A 14,449-nucleotide genomic window follows, 5' to 3' on the forward strand; every position below is an offset into this window, starting at 1 on the left:
TCTTTATTTTTTTGTTTTTTTTGTTTTGAGTCTGGAAACAATAGCTCTCCATGTAATGATACTGAAGCTATTCTTTATATTTCCTTCATAATAAAACCTGGCTTCTTAACTAGGATTGAGAATTAAGGGAGGCACAAAGAGAAACTGAAAAGTAAAGAGGACTTGTCAATTTGTACATGGAATAAAAAAAAGCCAAAAATCAAAAAAAAAACCCAAAACATTCCCTCATTCTACTCTTAAATGTGTATCTACTCTGTGGTATAAGCCAGTACTCCCTCATTAACTATCTTGCTTCCAGTGGTACTGCTGAAACGCTGTTTCTGTACTTCCACTTGAAAAACAGGCATTGCAGTTAAAGAAACACACAAATGCTCTCTAGAACCTACAATAACCAGGAGAATTAAAAAATAAAATCAAGCAAGGGAAAAAACAAACGAATTCAAACCCAAGAGATCCTTTAAAGCCTTGTCCACCCATCCGTTCCCCTCCCTTCCCCCAAAAGAAAATGAACTGCATGACAGCTAAGGGAATGTGCAGACCAGAAAGGCACTACTTGGAAAAAATATTATTGGATTGTTGAACTCAAACTGGTCTTAACTAGAATGGGAGCCCAGGACAAGACACACCATGCAGAACTTTCTCAAAGGAACTAGTGAGAAAAATATCAAAGAGAAAATGTCTAAGGGACCATAAATCTTTTTTTACAAGTTGCTAGAATAATGCGTTTTTCTGGAAAGACTTTAATCTATAAAAGTCTAACAGCACATTGACTCCTAGCCATGGTCAATTTATTACTGCTTTTATCACTATACAGAGGTGGTTTCAGAGCATGACAGAAGTCCTAGAAAACACCACATTAAGTACTTAAAATCTTTTTGAAAGTGACAGGCAGACAGTAAGGAAAATTAATTACCATTTTTCTAACAACTTCTTCCTGAACCCAAGACAGAAAACGATAGCATAAGTTTGTAGGTTGTTTTCAGACTACAATAATTTACTATGGTAATTCAGTAGGATAGGCCACATGAACTGATAAGTTCAGGATAAAATTAATCCTATACTCCAGTATTGTCTGGGGTACTAATGGTATAAAGCGGCTAAAATCTGATGTTTGGTATTTCTATGAACAAACACCTCATTGAGGGAAATTTTGGCTGCATTGGAAAATAGTCTCACCTTCTCCTTTTTCTTAGATTTTTTTTTTAAGCAAACACTAGAATTTTCAAACAAGATGGCAGCTGTGTCTGATCAAACGGTGCTTTGACTCTTCGTCTCCCACCGATTCCTGATTAGGAAGGGTCAAGCATCCACCCAGTTGGTACTAGAGAGAAATGTATGAGACTACCAGGGCTACAGCACAATTCACAGGAAGGGGACAAACTCTACTGAAGGTTATGTGCAAGTACTCTAATTGGATAGTAACAAACTACAGGATATCATCCCCTAGCAGATGCTGAAAAACACCATCCCTGTTACATCAGAAACCTTCACTCAGGCACTGCTCCTGAGAGAGAATGCAGCTCTCCAGGTCTGAAGCTGCCAGGAGAGCTTGGGACCTCAGGGCAAGCAGAGGAAATGTCTTTGTATAGAGGAGGTATGTGTTACTGAAGAAGTTACGTCATCAAGCTAAGAAGCTGCAGGAGGCCAGAGGGCTGCACAACTCCAGGGAAGATAAAGAGAGATTGATGGCATCTTCACCGAGAACTTGCAGAGATGAGAGTCTGCAGTCACTGGAGTGGTGAAAGGAGACTTGCAAGGTGGTGGTGGGGGGAGAGGAAAAGTCTTGTAGCCTCTAGCAAGAGAAAGTAGGCTCCTCCACCTGCAGTCACTGTCTTGATGGCAGACAAGGGGCTGGAAATTCTGAGGAAGCATCAGAGTAACTGAAATAGCACATCCACACCAGGAGGAAGCAATCATAGTGGTAGGCGACTCCTCCCTACAGGGGACAAAGCCCTCCCCCCATCTGCCAATCTCTCTTGCTACCTGCAGAGACTTGGCAAGGTTTGTCTTGTGCTGGGATCATTAGCCCTTTGCTGTTTAACCACATGGGCACAAACCTTTGAGCGATACATTCAAGGTTCCCTTGCAGCAAGTGCGACTATAGAGCTCTAGGGGCAAGGCGGCATCTCCAAAATTTCACCACTGAAGAAGAAAGGTTCAGAGAGGGATGAATGCTGTTTGATAACTGCAGGTCAATAACCGGTTGTGCTGCTGTGACAACAGCAACTTGACTTTTACAACCACAGGACACTCTTTGGTAATAAAGGACTGCTAGGGAGAAATGGGATCCACCCAAATGGGACAAAAGTATCTTTGCTTGGCCAGCCTAGTAAGGAGAGCTTTAGACCATAAACAACAGGGGCTTGAATAACAACCCACAGAGAAGTGGAAATTAATGGACATGGGTGAAAAGCAAGGGGTGAAAAGCGAGAGCTACAAGGGAGCTCTCAAAAGGATAATAAAGGGCAGAAGACAGTCTACCAGTCTACCACAGGTGTACATATATATATGCACACAGCTTGCGAAACAAGCAGGAGAAACTAGAGCTCCACATGAGATATGATGAGTCAGGTTGCACAACTGGAACGCTGTTGCAGATGAATGGACACAAGCTACTCAGGAAAGACAGGCAGGGCAGATGAGGGAAGAAGGCTGTCTTCCAAGCAAGAGAGCAGCTTAGATGTATGAAATAAGGGGACAGACAAAAGACTGGCTGAGATCCGTGGTTCAGGATCAGAGGACAGAACAGCACAGCAAGGGCAACATCACAGTGAGTTTGTTACAGATTACACGATCCAGCCAAGGAAATAGACTGTGTTTAAACAACTCAAGGTGGTTTTGCATCTGATTCTTGTTAATCTTGTGACATCTGCTAGAAAAGCAACATGGTGGCACAAGTAGTCAAGATTTCTTGATACAGGCATCTGATGGGACAAGAGCAGACATTCAGCTGAATCTGTTACTTATTAGCTGGACAAAATAGTTCTGGATGTGATAATCAGTGGCAGATGTGGCTGCAGCGACCATAAAATGGCAGAGACTGATAAAGGGAAGTAAGCAGAATCCTGACCTTTCACTTCACTTGCAACTTCTTCCTGGTGCCCCTGCACAGTTCAGGCTCAGCCACCTCAGACGTATCCCTGGACAAAGATTCCACAGACCCTGGAACCAGGGCACTGAACCTATACTGTAGTTATAGAAATGCAGGTGGAGAAGTCTTCCCCCTGTTGCCAGAAGTCACAAGCTTCCAGCCCTTTCATACCTTCGGAGACTGTTTTCCAACCCAATAATCACAGACTCTCCCTGTATTTCCTTCAGTGTAGTTGTAGGCTTAGGCTCCTGTAGCTGCAAGGTGTCTGAGAAGATTTGATCTGCTTCCTTTTGTAGTCTGACACTGCACAGTCTGCTGACCTCTTCCTGCAGGTTGGTAACACAGACCCTCGCCCAGCACACACTTCCTGCAGGCAAGGAGATCACCTTGGCCCCCAACAACAGCCTGAGTGGGAGGTTCCAGGCCCCCATAACTCCAGACCAGAGAGCTGCATGGTCCTCAGGAACCTGGCCTGACGATGCTGCAGACCATGAAGTTGAAACTATGTTTCAGAATTCCTCCAAAACCCTGCTGAAAAATAGAAGAGCTGCAGCTGAAAAAGATACACTATATCCCAAACAGGTGTGAAACCACACACACTGTAAGCAATACAACATCACAAAGTAAATCATTGAAATAAACAGTATTACTGGCAAGTTCCATTTGATTCTGAACACAGAAGTTACACTTAGAAAGACTAAGCATAAACACTTGCTATTCTTTCTCAGCAAACCACTAGCTCAATCTAGTTCTCAGTTCTGCTACTTGGGCCTTCGCTGGAACAAGCTTCATCTATTTAGGAGACTGCCATTCTCCTAAAATAATGGTTTGCAGATAGCACTTTCGCTAGAAAAGCAATTCCACTGGAATCAATGGAGCTGTTCCTAGCAGAATACACTTAGATTTTCCAAAAGATTAGGGCCCTAATTAACACATCATAATTACACTATTAATTTTCATTTCAAGGTCCAGCGAGTTTACTAACTTAAAATTAGAATTATAATTTACATTTTTACTCTGCACCTATATTCTATACATTTCTTTAAATGCTATTTCAAACATCGAGGTATTTGAAAACTTACAGAAAATATAGATCCATACTTAGTTGAAATAACAGCATCTCTTTCCTTTTTAGTTACAATTTCAATGAAAACTTGCAAAGACTCCTCCCATTATCTAAGATGACAAACACACTGGGATAAACTCAGTACCTTGCTGTTTATTTAGACAGTATCCATGACTCAAGGTCACAATGGCACCCCAAGAAACCAATCACTGTTAAGTTCCAGATAATTTAAATAGATGCCTAAAGCTGGTTTTGCCAATTAGTTTTGAAAAAGTGGGGAAAAAAGGCTAGTTTTTATGCTTTTCTATTTACACATTTTCAAGGCTTACACCAGGTCAGTCTCAGAAGCAAAAGACTAGAAGAGATCTACTGTATCATGAAATCTAAAAGGCTCCATGATGTGATGCTTGACAATCACAAGACAATCCAGGTTCCAGAAGCTAAACCAGGCATTGGTAGTTTTCTTTCCCATTGTGATGTAGGAAAGAGATATGATACCACTCCAACATTCAAAATACTAAACACTTTCTGGACAGCTAATGCTATCTACAGAGAGCTAACAAGCAATGCAGCTCTCATGATGTTTTCCTTAAATCTCTTTATGGCAGAAATAAAAAGAAACGGAATCCGATGAACAGTATTTATGAAAACTAAGTAAATGGAATAATGGCAGTCCAATTCCCCGGTCTCTCAGGGAAAAAAAATAAAAAATATCTACTTTTAGTATAAAATTATATAAAAAAATATACTTAACAGATAAAAAAAAGAATCAAGAGCGATTAGTTCAATAAAGTTGAACTAACTGAATTCAACAAGAGCCTGTGCATCAGTATTAGATTACTTGAGCTGTTTTACAGCACAAGCACGTATCACACCAGTGAAAAGTGAAAGTTCTGCATGTTTGATTACCTTTAGGCACATATACTATTTGCATTCAGATTCCAGAAATACTACTTCCTATCTGTGTTACTAAGTATCTTTTAAGAAGGTAGAATAAGCTAAACAAAGATTTATTTGGCAATTTGACTGCAAGAAACAGTAAAGCCGAAACCCACAGGCTTTTCCTATTTCAGTAATAACTAGAACAAAAACAATAGGTGCAGCATAACATCTACCTTATGCAGTAAGTACAAGCAGAATAATCTAAAATATGTTCAACAATAAACCATCTTCTGTTTTTCTAAAACAACATGTTTTCCCTAGCTGATGCCTCCTCTTTTGCCATCTTTGAAACCAAATGGAGTGATTAGTTTAGGAAGAGTACTGACACTGCGCTGAACTTGATAACTCATTACCTGATAAACTGAGTACAGACAAAAAGTTAAATAAACTCACCATTTCAGCGGTGTACCTTCATATTCAAACCATATTTCACTAACTTCATCTTGTTTCATAACTTTCTGAAAGTGTTTCTTCACTTTGTCTGTTACCAATGTCAAGTAGCTTATCCTTGGCAAAAGCAACTGAAAAAAAAAATTACAGAAGCTTTAAGTAGACATAGAATTTTGTAAATTAATAAAAATCTGAAACAAGCATGTATTTTCATAACAAGAATTCAGTCAACATTCTTCTCTCACCCTTTAAGGTGGGACGTCTTTTGGACAATTCACTTATTAATGGTCAATGAAAAGCTACAAAGTTATGCACGCCGAGGATACTGCTGTTCTGCATCTCATACACTAATACAAAAAAAACTAGCGAAAAAATAAGTTCTTGAATCTCTCAGTGTGCTGGGAGAGAGAAGAGCAGAATTCAATTTCTGCTTTTCTGTATTCAAGCACGCGAAAGAATCAAACATTTAACTTCTTTCACAGGAACAGACAGGAACATATTCTAACTTCTTATTGAATATAATAAGCAACTGTGCATCAGCTATTATTTCAAAATGGAAATACCTTTCTTTTTAAAAAAAAAAATAAAGAAAAGTGGCTGCTTAATGGTTTGGTTTCCATTTGCATTTTGGATTTACAATAGCTAACAATTTCATTGCACTGAGTTGGCCAATTCAATGTTACTCAAAACAACTCTGATTCTTCCACTAACGTTCGCCCAGCTACTAAAAATCAGAAAGAGAACTGCCTACATTTTATCAGCTGAAACAAGACACCTCCTCACAACTTTCTAGTACACTATCTTTTTTTCCTCAAGAGTAATGTTATGCGCTACCCAAAATAGAAGTTATTTTTATTTGCAGCCCCTCTCTCTTCTTTTTGTCAAGTCTCATGCCTACCAAAAGCAGCTAAGCAGACTGTGTCAACGCACCAAATGATGACTGTATAGCACATTTACTTCAGATGAATCAGTCTGCAAGCTTTAATGAACAATGCCTTTCAGTACCCCAATGAGAAAAGATTAACCTCCCTGTAAAATAACATACAGCATTGGAACAGACTAATTGTACTCATTCTGCAAACTTATTTTAATTTCCTAATTAATAAAATGGATAGGTCAAAGGAATGTATAGACGTAAACTATATTTTGCATATTTAGAGAAAGATAAAATATTAAACTAATTTCACATATCTACACTGATGGTTCTTAAGACAATATAGCCTAGGCTATTCCAGTCAAGCCCAAACATTTTTCATAATAATTCCACATTATTTCAGTGTAATCTTTACAGTCAAATTAACAGTGGTATATTCCGATAGAGACACCCATTTGGACTGCTACAAAAGCCAATTTTCAACATATTGCATGCAGCACAGCCATGCAGGAACTTATAAATACATTAAAGCATTACTGATTGCAGCAGTGTTTGACGTAACCCTTTAAACTACATAACTAACTTCTTCTCCCAAATATTTTACTTCAGTTTGTAGTGTAGAAGAACAACACAGCTTCAATTTCAATCTAATTAGAGATCACAGACAATAACCAAACAGCATTTAACTGAATTGAACAGAATGTGACCAGCACTCCCAATGGGCCTCTTCGGAGCACAAAATCCAACAGTTAATCAGGTTAGCAGGAACTGTCTGTTTATCAGAGATGTGGAGCATTTGCAGCACCTACTAAAATCCTTTTTCAGTCCTACCTCTTCTACCTTGTTACAGTCTTTCCCTTCCATGGGAGATCCTTTCAGCCTTCAGCTACCCTACAACAATACTTCTAGAAACCGGGAATGAACAGCCATGAATAAGTGATAAGAGTAATTCTTGGTTTAGAACAATAATACCTAATTGAGAAAAAAACCACATGATTATATGACAAGACATACTAATCCAAGTTAAACTCATTCCACTAGGTCAGATTTGCTCATTTCCCTTCTTTTTGTCTTCTTTTGACAAATAACCTTCTATCAGTGGACTTTGTGCTAAAGGTTAAAGCAACACTAATTAAAATCAAACATACCCAACAATGCAAGTAACGAACCAACTGCAACCTGAATGTAGGACTGATAAATCACTACATGATACACTAGAAGACAGAATGCCCATCATAAATTAAATGACCCACAGTACTGCCTGAGTAAATATGCAGACAAGGTAGTAACAAAGTTGTTAATAGGCTGAGTACATTTTTAGCGTAGATTTAATAATTAATTTAAATATTGCATGACAGAAAATAACTAAGGAAAGTGCATGATAGAACACACAAGGAACTAAACAGTAGATAAGTCCAGTTTTGATCCAAGTTGTCCGCCAACTGACTCTGCCGTTCTGCCTTCTGTTCAATGGCAGACACACAGCATACTGAGTGGCAAGCATTACGTTTAACAATGAAATCTGAATGGAAAACCCCACTTTCAATTGAACTACGTGGCTCAGGAGTCCTATCTGTCCTGTCCTCTCCTCTAGAAAGGACAGATTTGTAAGAAGATTCAAGAGAAGTCTAAAACGGTCAGTAGGTGACTTAATTGCTTGTAAGCGTCAACACCGACTAAGGATTCCTGAAATGCTAACTGAGGCTGGGTGCCTTTCCCATCAGCAACCTAGTTGTATAAGTCCTCTCCCATTTGGTATAAAAACACAAAGCTGGCATCAACTCCCTCAAAGTAGTCAGAGTACATAGTATAAACCAAGTAGATGTTCACAATCCGTTGCGATAAGACTGACCATTGCAACAGTAATGAAGACAAGATACACAAATCACTCAGTACTAACAACTAAAGAAATACCATTTGAGATCACGAAAAAAGCCTAAAATACACATTCACATCCAAATTCTGAAGTCAATGTCCATATCCAATGTAATTATTTAATCCTATTACAATAAGCAGGTACTAGTTCTTGATTATCGTTGTGCCTCATTTTTAATCAACTACTTTTGTTATGATTTCTAGCCCTACCTTTGAAAGAAATTGTGAAAAACATGCCCACAATTCATATATGCTCTGCTTAATCCAAAATAGCTCTACAAAACTGAGGCAGGTGGGAGCAGAGCAAACAGGATCAGGAGTTCTCCTCATTAAATTAAGAAAACCTCCAAACACACCAATGGGTAGAATAAGTTCTAGTAGGTTAAAACATGCCACCCCCTCAATTACACAAACCACACCACCTTCCTTTTGCATATTGTGTATTAATACAGTGTTAAATCACAATAACTAGGAATGCTTTCTGTCAAGGTTAAACGAAATGCAAGGAACTCCTGATGCCCAAGTCAACACTTGCAATATATCTTTGTGTAAACGACAGATTTAGTTGGAAGGCAAAACACCGTTTCACACACAAAACAGATTACAAAACAGGAAAAAAAAAATTAGATTTAACAGGAACCTGACTGGTCTGATCATCAACATATCCAGGATGAAAAAACTAAGCACCCTAACATTGAACGGCTTCATGTTGCTCATTCTTACAGACATCTTGAAAACCCCTTTTAGCACTAGGGAAGCTTAAGGAGTGGCCGAGTAAAGCCTAGTCCCTTAATATCATTCTAAGATTGCCTTCTGCTGTAGTTTTGTTCTTTACACCTAAGAAATCTCAGCTAATGGTACTCTGCTTCCCGTACACATTTTATTTCTTAACTGTTGTTTGCACTAAGAGGTAGATGGTACACCATTTTAAAATAATACCCTAACAATTTTAGGACTAAGAAAAATTAGATAGTTCAGCAAAGGTAGCTGAACCTAGCTGTTCCTAATTACGCTTCCACTCCAAACACAAGCATCTGGAACACTCCAAAGAAACTTGACCTATTCATTTCCAGTGTAACTCTGCAGAAACCTACCTGACTCATCTACAGGAAGAAATAGGACAGTGTTTTACTGGAACTATTTAGTCTTGATGTCACTACTCTTTCCAAAGGACAGACAAGCTTATTTTAAGTCACCTCTGCTACCTCCACGCAGTGTCATAATACGATAGGTCCACACGTCACTCCTGTGTGGTGTTAGTACATCTAAGAGACAAGGGCCTCCTGTCACACCACTCACAAGAACGTGAAGCCCTTCTTATAGATTCTGATTTGCTTTTCTAACCCCTCACCCTCCAGTTCTGTCTTCCTCCCCTTTAAAGCACATTTCTCAGAGCAGCATTCTCCTCCCCCCTTAACATAATGATGCCAGTATTTCCTTTCCATGCAGCCTTCCCGTTTATGGAAGGCAGTCTGGAACACAGAGGTTCTATCTATATTAAGAAGTACTGAGATGTGATAAGACAAGACAAAGCTGAACAGCTGATGTTGAGGGCTGGGAATGTTCACTACATATACATTTTTTACTTCAAGTTAGCTCCAGTTTGACCCCACATACTAAATACCCATCAGCAGCTGAAGCACATCATCTGCTTCAGTTTCACGTGAAAATGATTCAACTTGTGGGCTACAAGATTGCTGCATGATGCAAACCTGGGCACAGCAAGTGGAAAGGGGGAAGACTTGCTTCAAAAATGCACTCCAAATCTGAACAAAAGCATTAACACAGATGCACTCCAAAACCATGAGAACTAAACCAGGATTTAGCTTTGTTATTGTACCTTTCACTATTGTAAATCTTTGGTCTCTTTGAGAAGCAAAGCTATATTATCAACTTCAATGTGACCTGAAAAAGGAAGAAGCTAAAATTTTAGAGTTGCTATTAGTGAATGACTAGATTTTGCAGAAATAGAGAATCGAGCCGTGAGAATTTTTGTGCACACTTCCAAGTAGAGTAAATAAAAGAAACCCTATCATCTTAAAACTATCACCCTGGCTTAGAAAGTTTTCCACACCATGAAGATAACATGGTTTCAGGATATCCATGCTGATGTTAAACAGATCAGGACTGCGTCTCTCTGTATTTAAACATATACCTTTTACGTAACTTTTATACAATATATAAATACATATTTAAACTTACATGTATATGTAAAAAAAAATTTAAAATCAGACTTCCAGATAGCTCAGATGCAATAGGTTAACTGCAAGAAGTAAAAATGCTTCTGTTTTACAAATGGTGAAATTAGAATAGGGGAAGATGAGCGCTGTCATTATTGAATGAAAAGCATTAATGCTTTAAGGTTTCAAAAACCCACGGAACAACTGTAAATGAGAAAGCCGATGACATAAATATGCTATTAAATACAGAAGAAAAAATAGTTCTATCCAGCAATATTTTCAAAAAGAGCAGAATAGGATGCGGCAAGATTTAAGGATTTCAGAATCACGTAAAAACTCATAGTACAAGATATTCCTCCCACATACTTGTTATGTTTCAAATTTAAGTTTCCCTAAGTCAGCTAACATTCTCTATCAACCAAATATCTATTAGATGCTGAAAGGATGAAAACTGCTGAGCATGCTATAAATAAGTGCCACATGATTACAGAAGGCTCTTCCAAGTTACAATTCAAATATATTCATTACCCTCACTTTTATCATCAAAACAATCCAGTTCAGGCACTGTAGCTGTTTTTCCTATAGCTGTATCTTTCACAGCTGCTAGCATTTAAAGAAAAGAAAATTAGTAGGAAAAGTCCATAATCGGGAGTGTTGGAGCCAGTGTTCACCATGAGTTTTGTGTCACAAAAAAACCTGATATTTGTGTTTAAGACTGCACAAAGCTATGACCAAAGTTATTTCGGTTCTAAGGGAATAGAAAATTTTTCTCTCTCTTCTTCTGGTCATTATCCAAGAACATACAAACTCATCATGAGTACCTGTAGAACCTGCCCCTTGTACCTAGTTACTTATTGACTTTTTCATAATTTTTTAAAGATCTTAGTTTTCTGTGATAAGTTCATCTCACTGGTGAAAGAAGCTTAAAGTTTTGAAACTGCTGTAAAAAGAGATGTACCACACAGAGCGGTCATAGGGTTTACTTTCAGAAGGGACCAAGCATAAGAAGAAAAAACGCGTTGGTGTTTTTTACCACAACACATAGCAGCACAAATTATGACAATGAAGGAAACAACCATAACTATGGCATTGGAGTACCTGTGACTGCTTTTGTAATACTCACATAGTAAGGTTCAGCTTCCCTCTCAGTTATCTCGTCCTGATACAGAGTAAAGCAGGTAGGTATTCGTCCAAACCACACATCTCGAAGTACATCTTTGTCATCTGTCATTCTTCCAATGGACAGTGAAGCACATGTAGATCAGCTCGTTCCTTCTGCTAGAGCTGCAACCCTGTTGCCCCCCCAAAAAGGAAAAGGTCAGCATACCCGCAAGTAAAACTCGCCTCGCTGAAAGGTTTCCCCTCACTGCTCTCCCGCAAACCAAGACCTTAAACGCAGCAGTTTGCGTACAAAAAGCGCGAGGAATCAAGGCCTCCGAGTTGACGCTTTCCCAGCTACAAACACAGGGCGGGCGGCGACTAAATCAGCGTCTCCTAAGCCCCCACCGCGCCCCGACCCTCAAGGGCCCGTCCCCCGCCACCCCCGGGGCGCCGGCTTTACCGCGGGGCGAGGGGCTGGGGGCCTAGTGGCCAGGCCCCGAGGGGTGGGGCTGTCTGTCCGTCTGCCTGTCTCTCTATCTATCTGTCTGTCTGTCTGTCAGCCCTCCCCGCCGGCCGCCCGGGGTGATTCAGCAGCGCCGTGATCGGCCGCTAGGAGAACGGCGAGGGGCGGCGGCGGGCGCTCTCCCCGGGGAGCTCCCGCCCGCGCGGGAAGTTGGGGATGGGGGTTGGGGGTGGGGAAGGAGGGGGGCGGGGCACGCGTTACCTCCGCCGCGCCACCAGCGCGCGCCAGGCAGGAACTGAGCCGAGGCCACGCCCCTCAATGAGGCCACGCCCCCCAGCACGGGCCACGCCCCCTTCACCGAGGCCACGCCCCCAGCACAGGCCACGCCGGCCTCGCCACGCCCCCTCCTCCCGCCGGAAACCGGAAGCGGAGCGAAAGGCGGGGTCTCCACCTCGGAGCGGGTGGCGGGGCTGAGGGCGGTGAGGGGGCTGCGGCAGCAGGGTGTGTGTTTGCGGGTTTAAATGCTCTTCTGAGGATCTTTAGCACAGTGTAACCGCTTAGGCTTTCTGTTATCTCTTGCCCCATTGTTCCTCTAGGGCCACGAAGACGATCGGAGGGCTGAAGCACCTCTGCCATGGGGACAGGCTGAGGGACTTGGGGTTGTTCATAGGATCGTAGAATCACCAGGCTGGAAAAGACCTCTTGTCTTACGAGGAGCGGCTGAGAGAGCTGGGGTTGTTTAGCCTGGAGAAGAGGAGGCTGAGGGGAGACCTCATTGCTCTCTGCAGCTACCTGAAAGGGGGTTGTGGAGAGGAGGGTGCTGGCCTCTTCTCCCAAGTGACAGGGGACAGGACAAGAGGGAATGGCCTCAAGCTCCGCCAGGGGAGGTTTAGGCTGGACATTAGGAAAAAATTCTTCACAGAAAGGGTCATTGGGCACTGGCAGAGGCTACCCAGGGAGGTGGCTGAGTCACCTTCCCTGGAGGTGTTTAAAGCACGGGTGGACGAGGTGCTAAGGGGCATGGTTTAGTGTTTGATAGGAATGGTTGGACTGGATGATCCGGTGGGTCTCTTCCAACCTGATTATTCTATGATTCTATGATCACAGAGTCCAGCCATTCCTATCTGCCACTAAGCCGTGTCCCTGAGCACCTTGTCTACCCATCTTTTAAACACCTCCAGGGATGGTGACTCAGCCACCTCCCTGGGCAGCCTCTGCCAGTGCCCAGTGACCCTTCCTGTGAAAATTTTTTCCTGATATCCAGTCTGAACCTTCCGTGGTGCAGCTTGAGGCCGTTGCAGGCCATTCTCATGGTAGGGGATTGGAACTGGATGATCCTTAAGGTGTCTTCCAGCCCAAGCCATTCTGATTCTATGATTCCCTTTTCCTTTTTTTATTTAGTAGATTTTATACAGCATGCTGTTATGCCACGATCACAGGAGGGTGAGGAGTAGCTGCTGCCACCAGAAACATCTTTCATTCATCACAGCATCACTCTGGACCAGTTTTTATTGGCCCAGAGGGTGCAAGTTCACAGTGAATGCCATCTCTGCATTTTAAACAACATCTATGGCAGTTCTGTTGCTCTGCAAATCCCCATCTCTATGTCTTGCAACTGACAGTTGTATTGAATGATCTTGGACGTTTTTCCCAGCCTCAATGATTTTATGATTTTACAGGAAGTACAGCACTTTTGAAGTGCAACAGTGTTATAATTTCAAGGAAAAGATGTATCAGACATTCCTTCCTAGCATGTGTCACACGCTAGCAGTTGTCAAAGTTGGTTCTTCTGTGGCATGACCTACAACTGTAGCGAATTTATCACAACCAATATTTTCGCAGTTAACATTTGAAATAAAACTGGTAAAATGTGGGTTTGCCTGATGTGGATGGCACACTGCAATTTCAGTAGTGCCATGTTCTTGCTATGCTGGCGTGTGGCCACTAGATGTCACGTAGTGGCTGCTGCTGCTGAAGGTGTCTTAAGGAATTCAAGAACTATCTACAGTTATCGCTGACTTTTTGCGGATTTTGCCCAAAGCCGGGCATTTTAATGAATTTTTATGTTGCTGATTCAACCGTATGATTTGGGGAATTTTACCTTTTTTTTTAGCCATCTGAAAAGCGTGTTTTATTTTTGTCCAGTCATGATAACCTGTTTGATGAAACATAATGTTCCAAACACGATCCCTATTATAAATTACTAGAAAAAAACCCAAACTTTTTTTGTTAATGCTCTATATGCAAAAAGTTTAGCAGTGGCAATTCTGTAATTTGGAATGTACACAGTGAAACTTACCCTGTCTTCTCTCCAAGTTTTTTTCTGACACATGACTAAAAAAGAAAACACAAGTAAACTGGTATATACCTGGAGCAAACTTCATATTTGGTATGGTCTGCCCTAAAGCACAGGGGAAGATGGCACATAGCACATGCTATATTGCAGGGGCTTTAGGCTGTCAAGTGA

At 41.2% G+C, this 14,449-nt stretch overlaps 1 protein-coding gene across 2 annotated transcripts in view; it reads right to left on the reverse strand.

Annotated features, from left to right (window-relative positions):
- LOC138717811 (autophagy protein 5) overlaps positions 1-12,299 on the reverse strand; it is a 79,000-nt gene extending 66,701 nt beyond the window's left edge. Inside the window, exons 1-3 of one of the 2 annotated variants that reach the window (XM_069851670.1) lie at positions 12,244-12,299; positions 11,542-11,702; positions 5,493-5,620 (exon numbers count right to left, since the gene is read on the reverse strand). In XM_069851670.1, coding sequence (XP_069707771.1) covers positions 5,493-5,620; positions 11,542-11,649 — 236 coding nt within the window. In that variant the 5' untranslated portion in view covers positions 11,650-11,702; positions 12,244-12,299. Of the gene's footprint in view, positions 1-5,492; positions 5,621-11,541; positions 11,711-11,979; positions 12,116-12,243 lie in introns of those variants that run through there. The other variant, XM_069851671.1, reaches the window with a different exon arrangement.
- Between the last annotated feature and the right edge of the window lie 2,150 nt (positions 12,300-14,449).

The sequence above is a fragment of the Phaenicophaeus curvirostris genome, chromosome 2 (assembly GCF_032191515.1).
Source record: "Phaenicophaeus curvirostris isolate KB17595 chromosome 2, BPBGC_Pcur_1.0, whole genome shotgun sequence".
Taxonomy (NCBI): domain Eukaryota; kingdom Metazoa; phylum Chordata; class Aves; order Cuculiformes; family Cuculidae; genus Phaenicophaeus; species Phaenicophaeus curvirostris.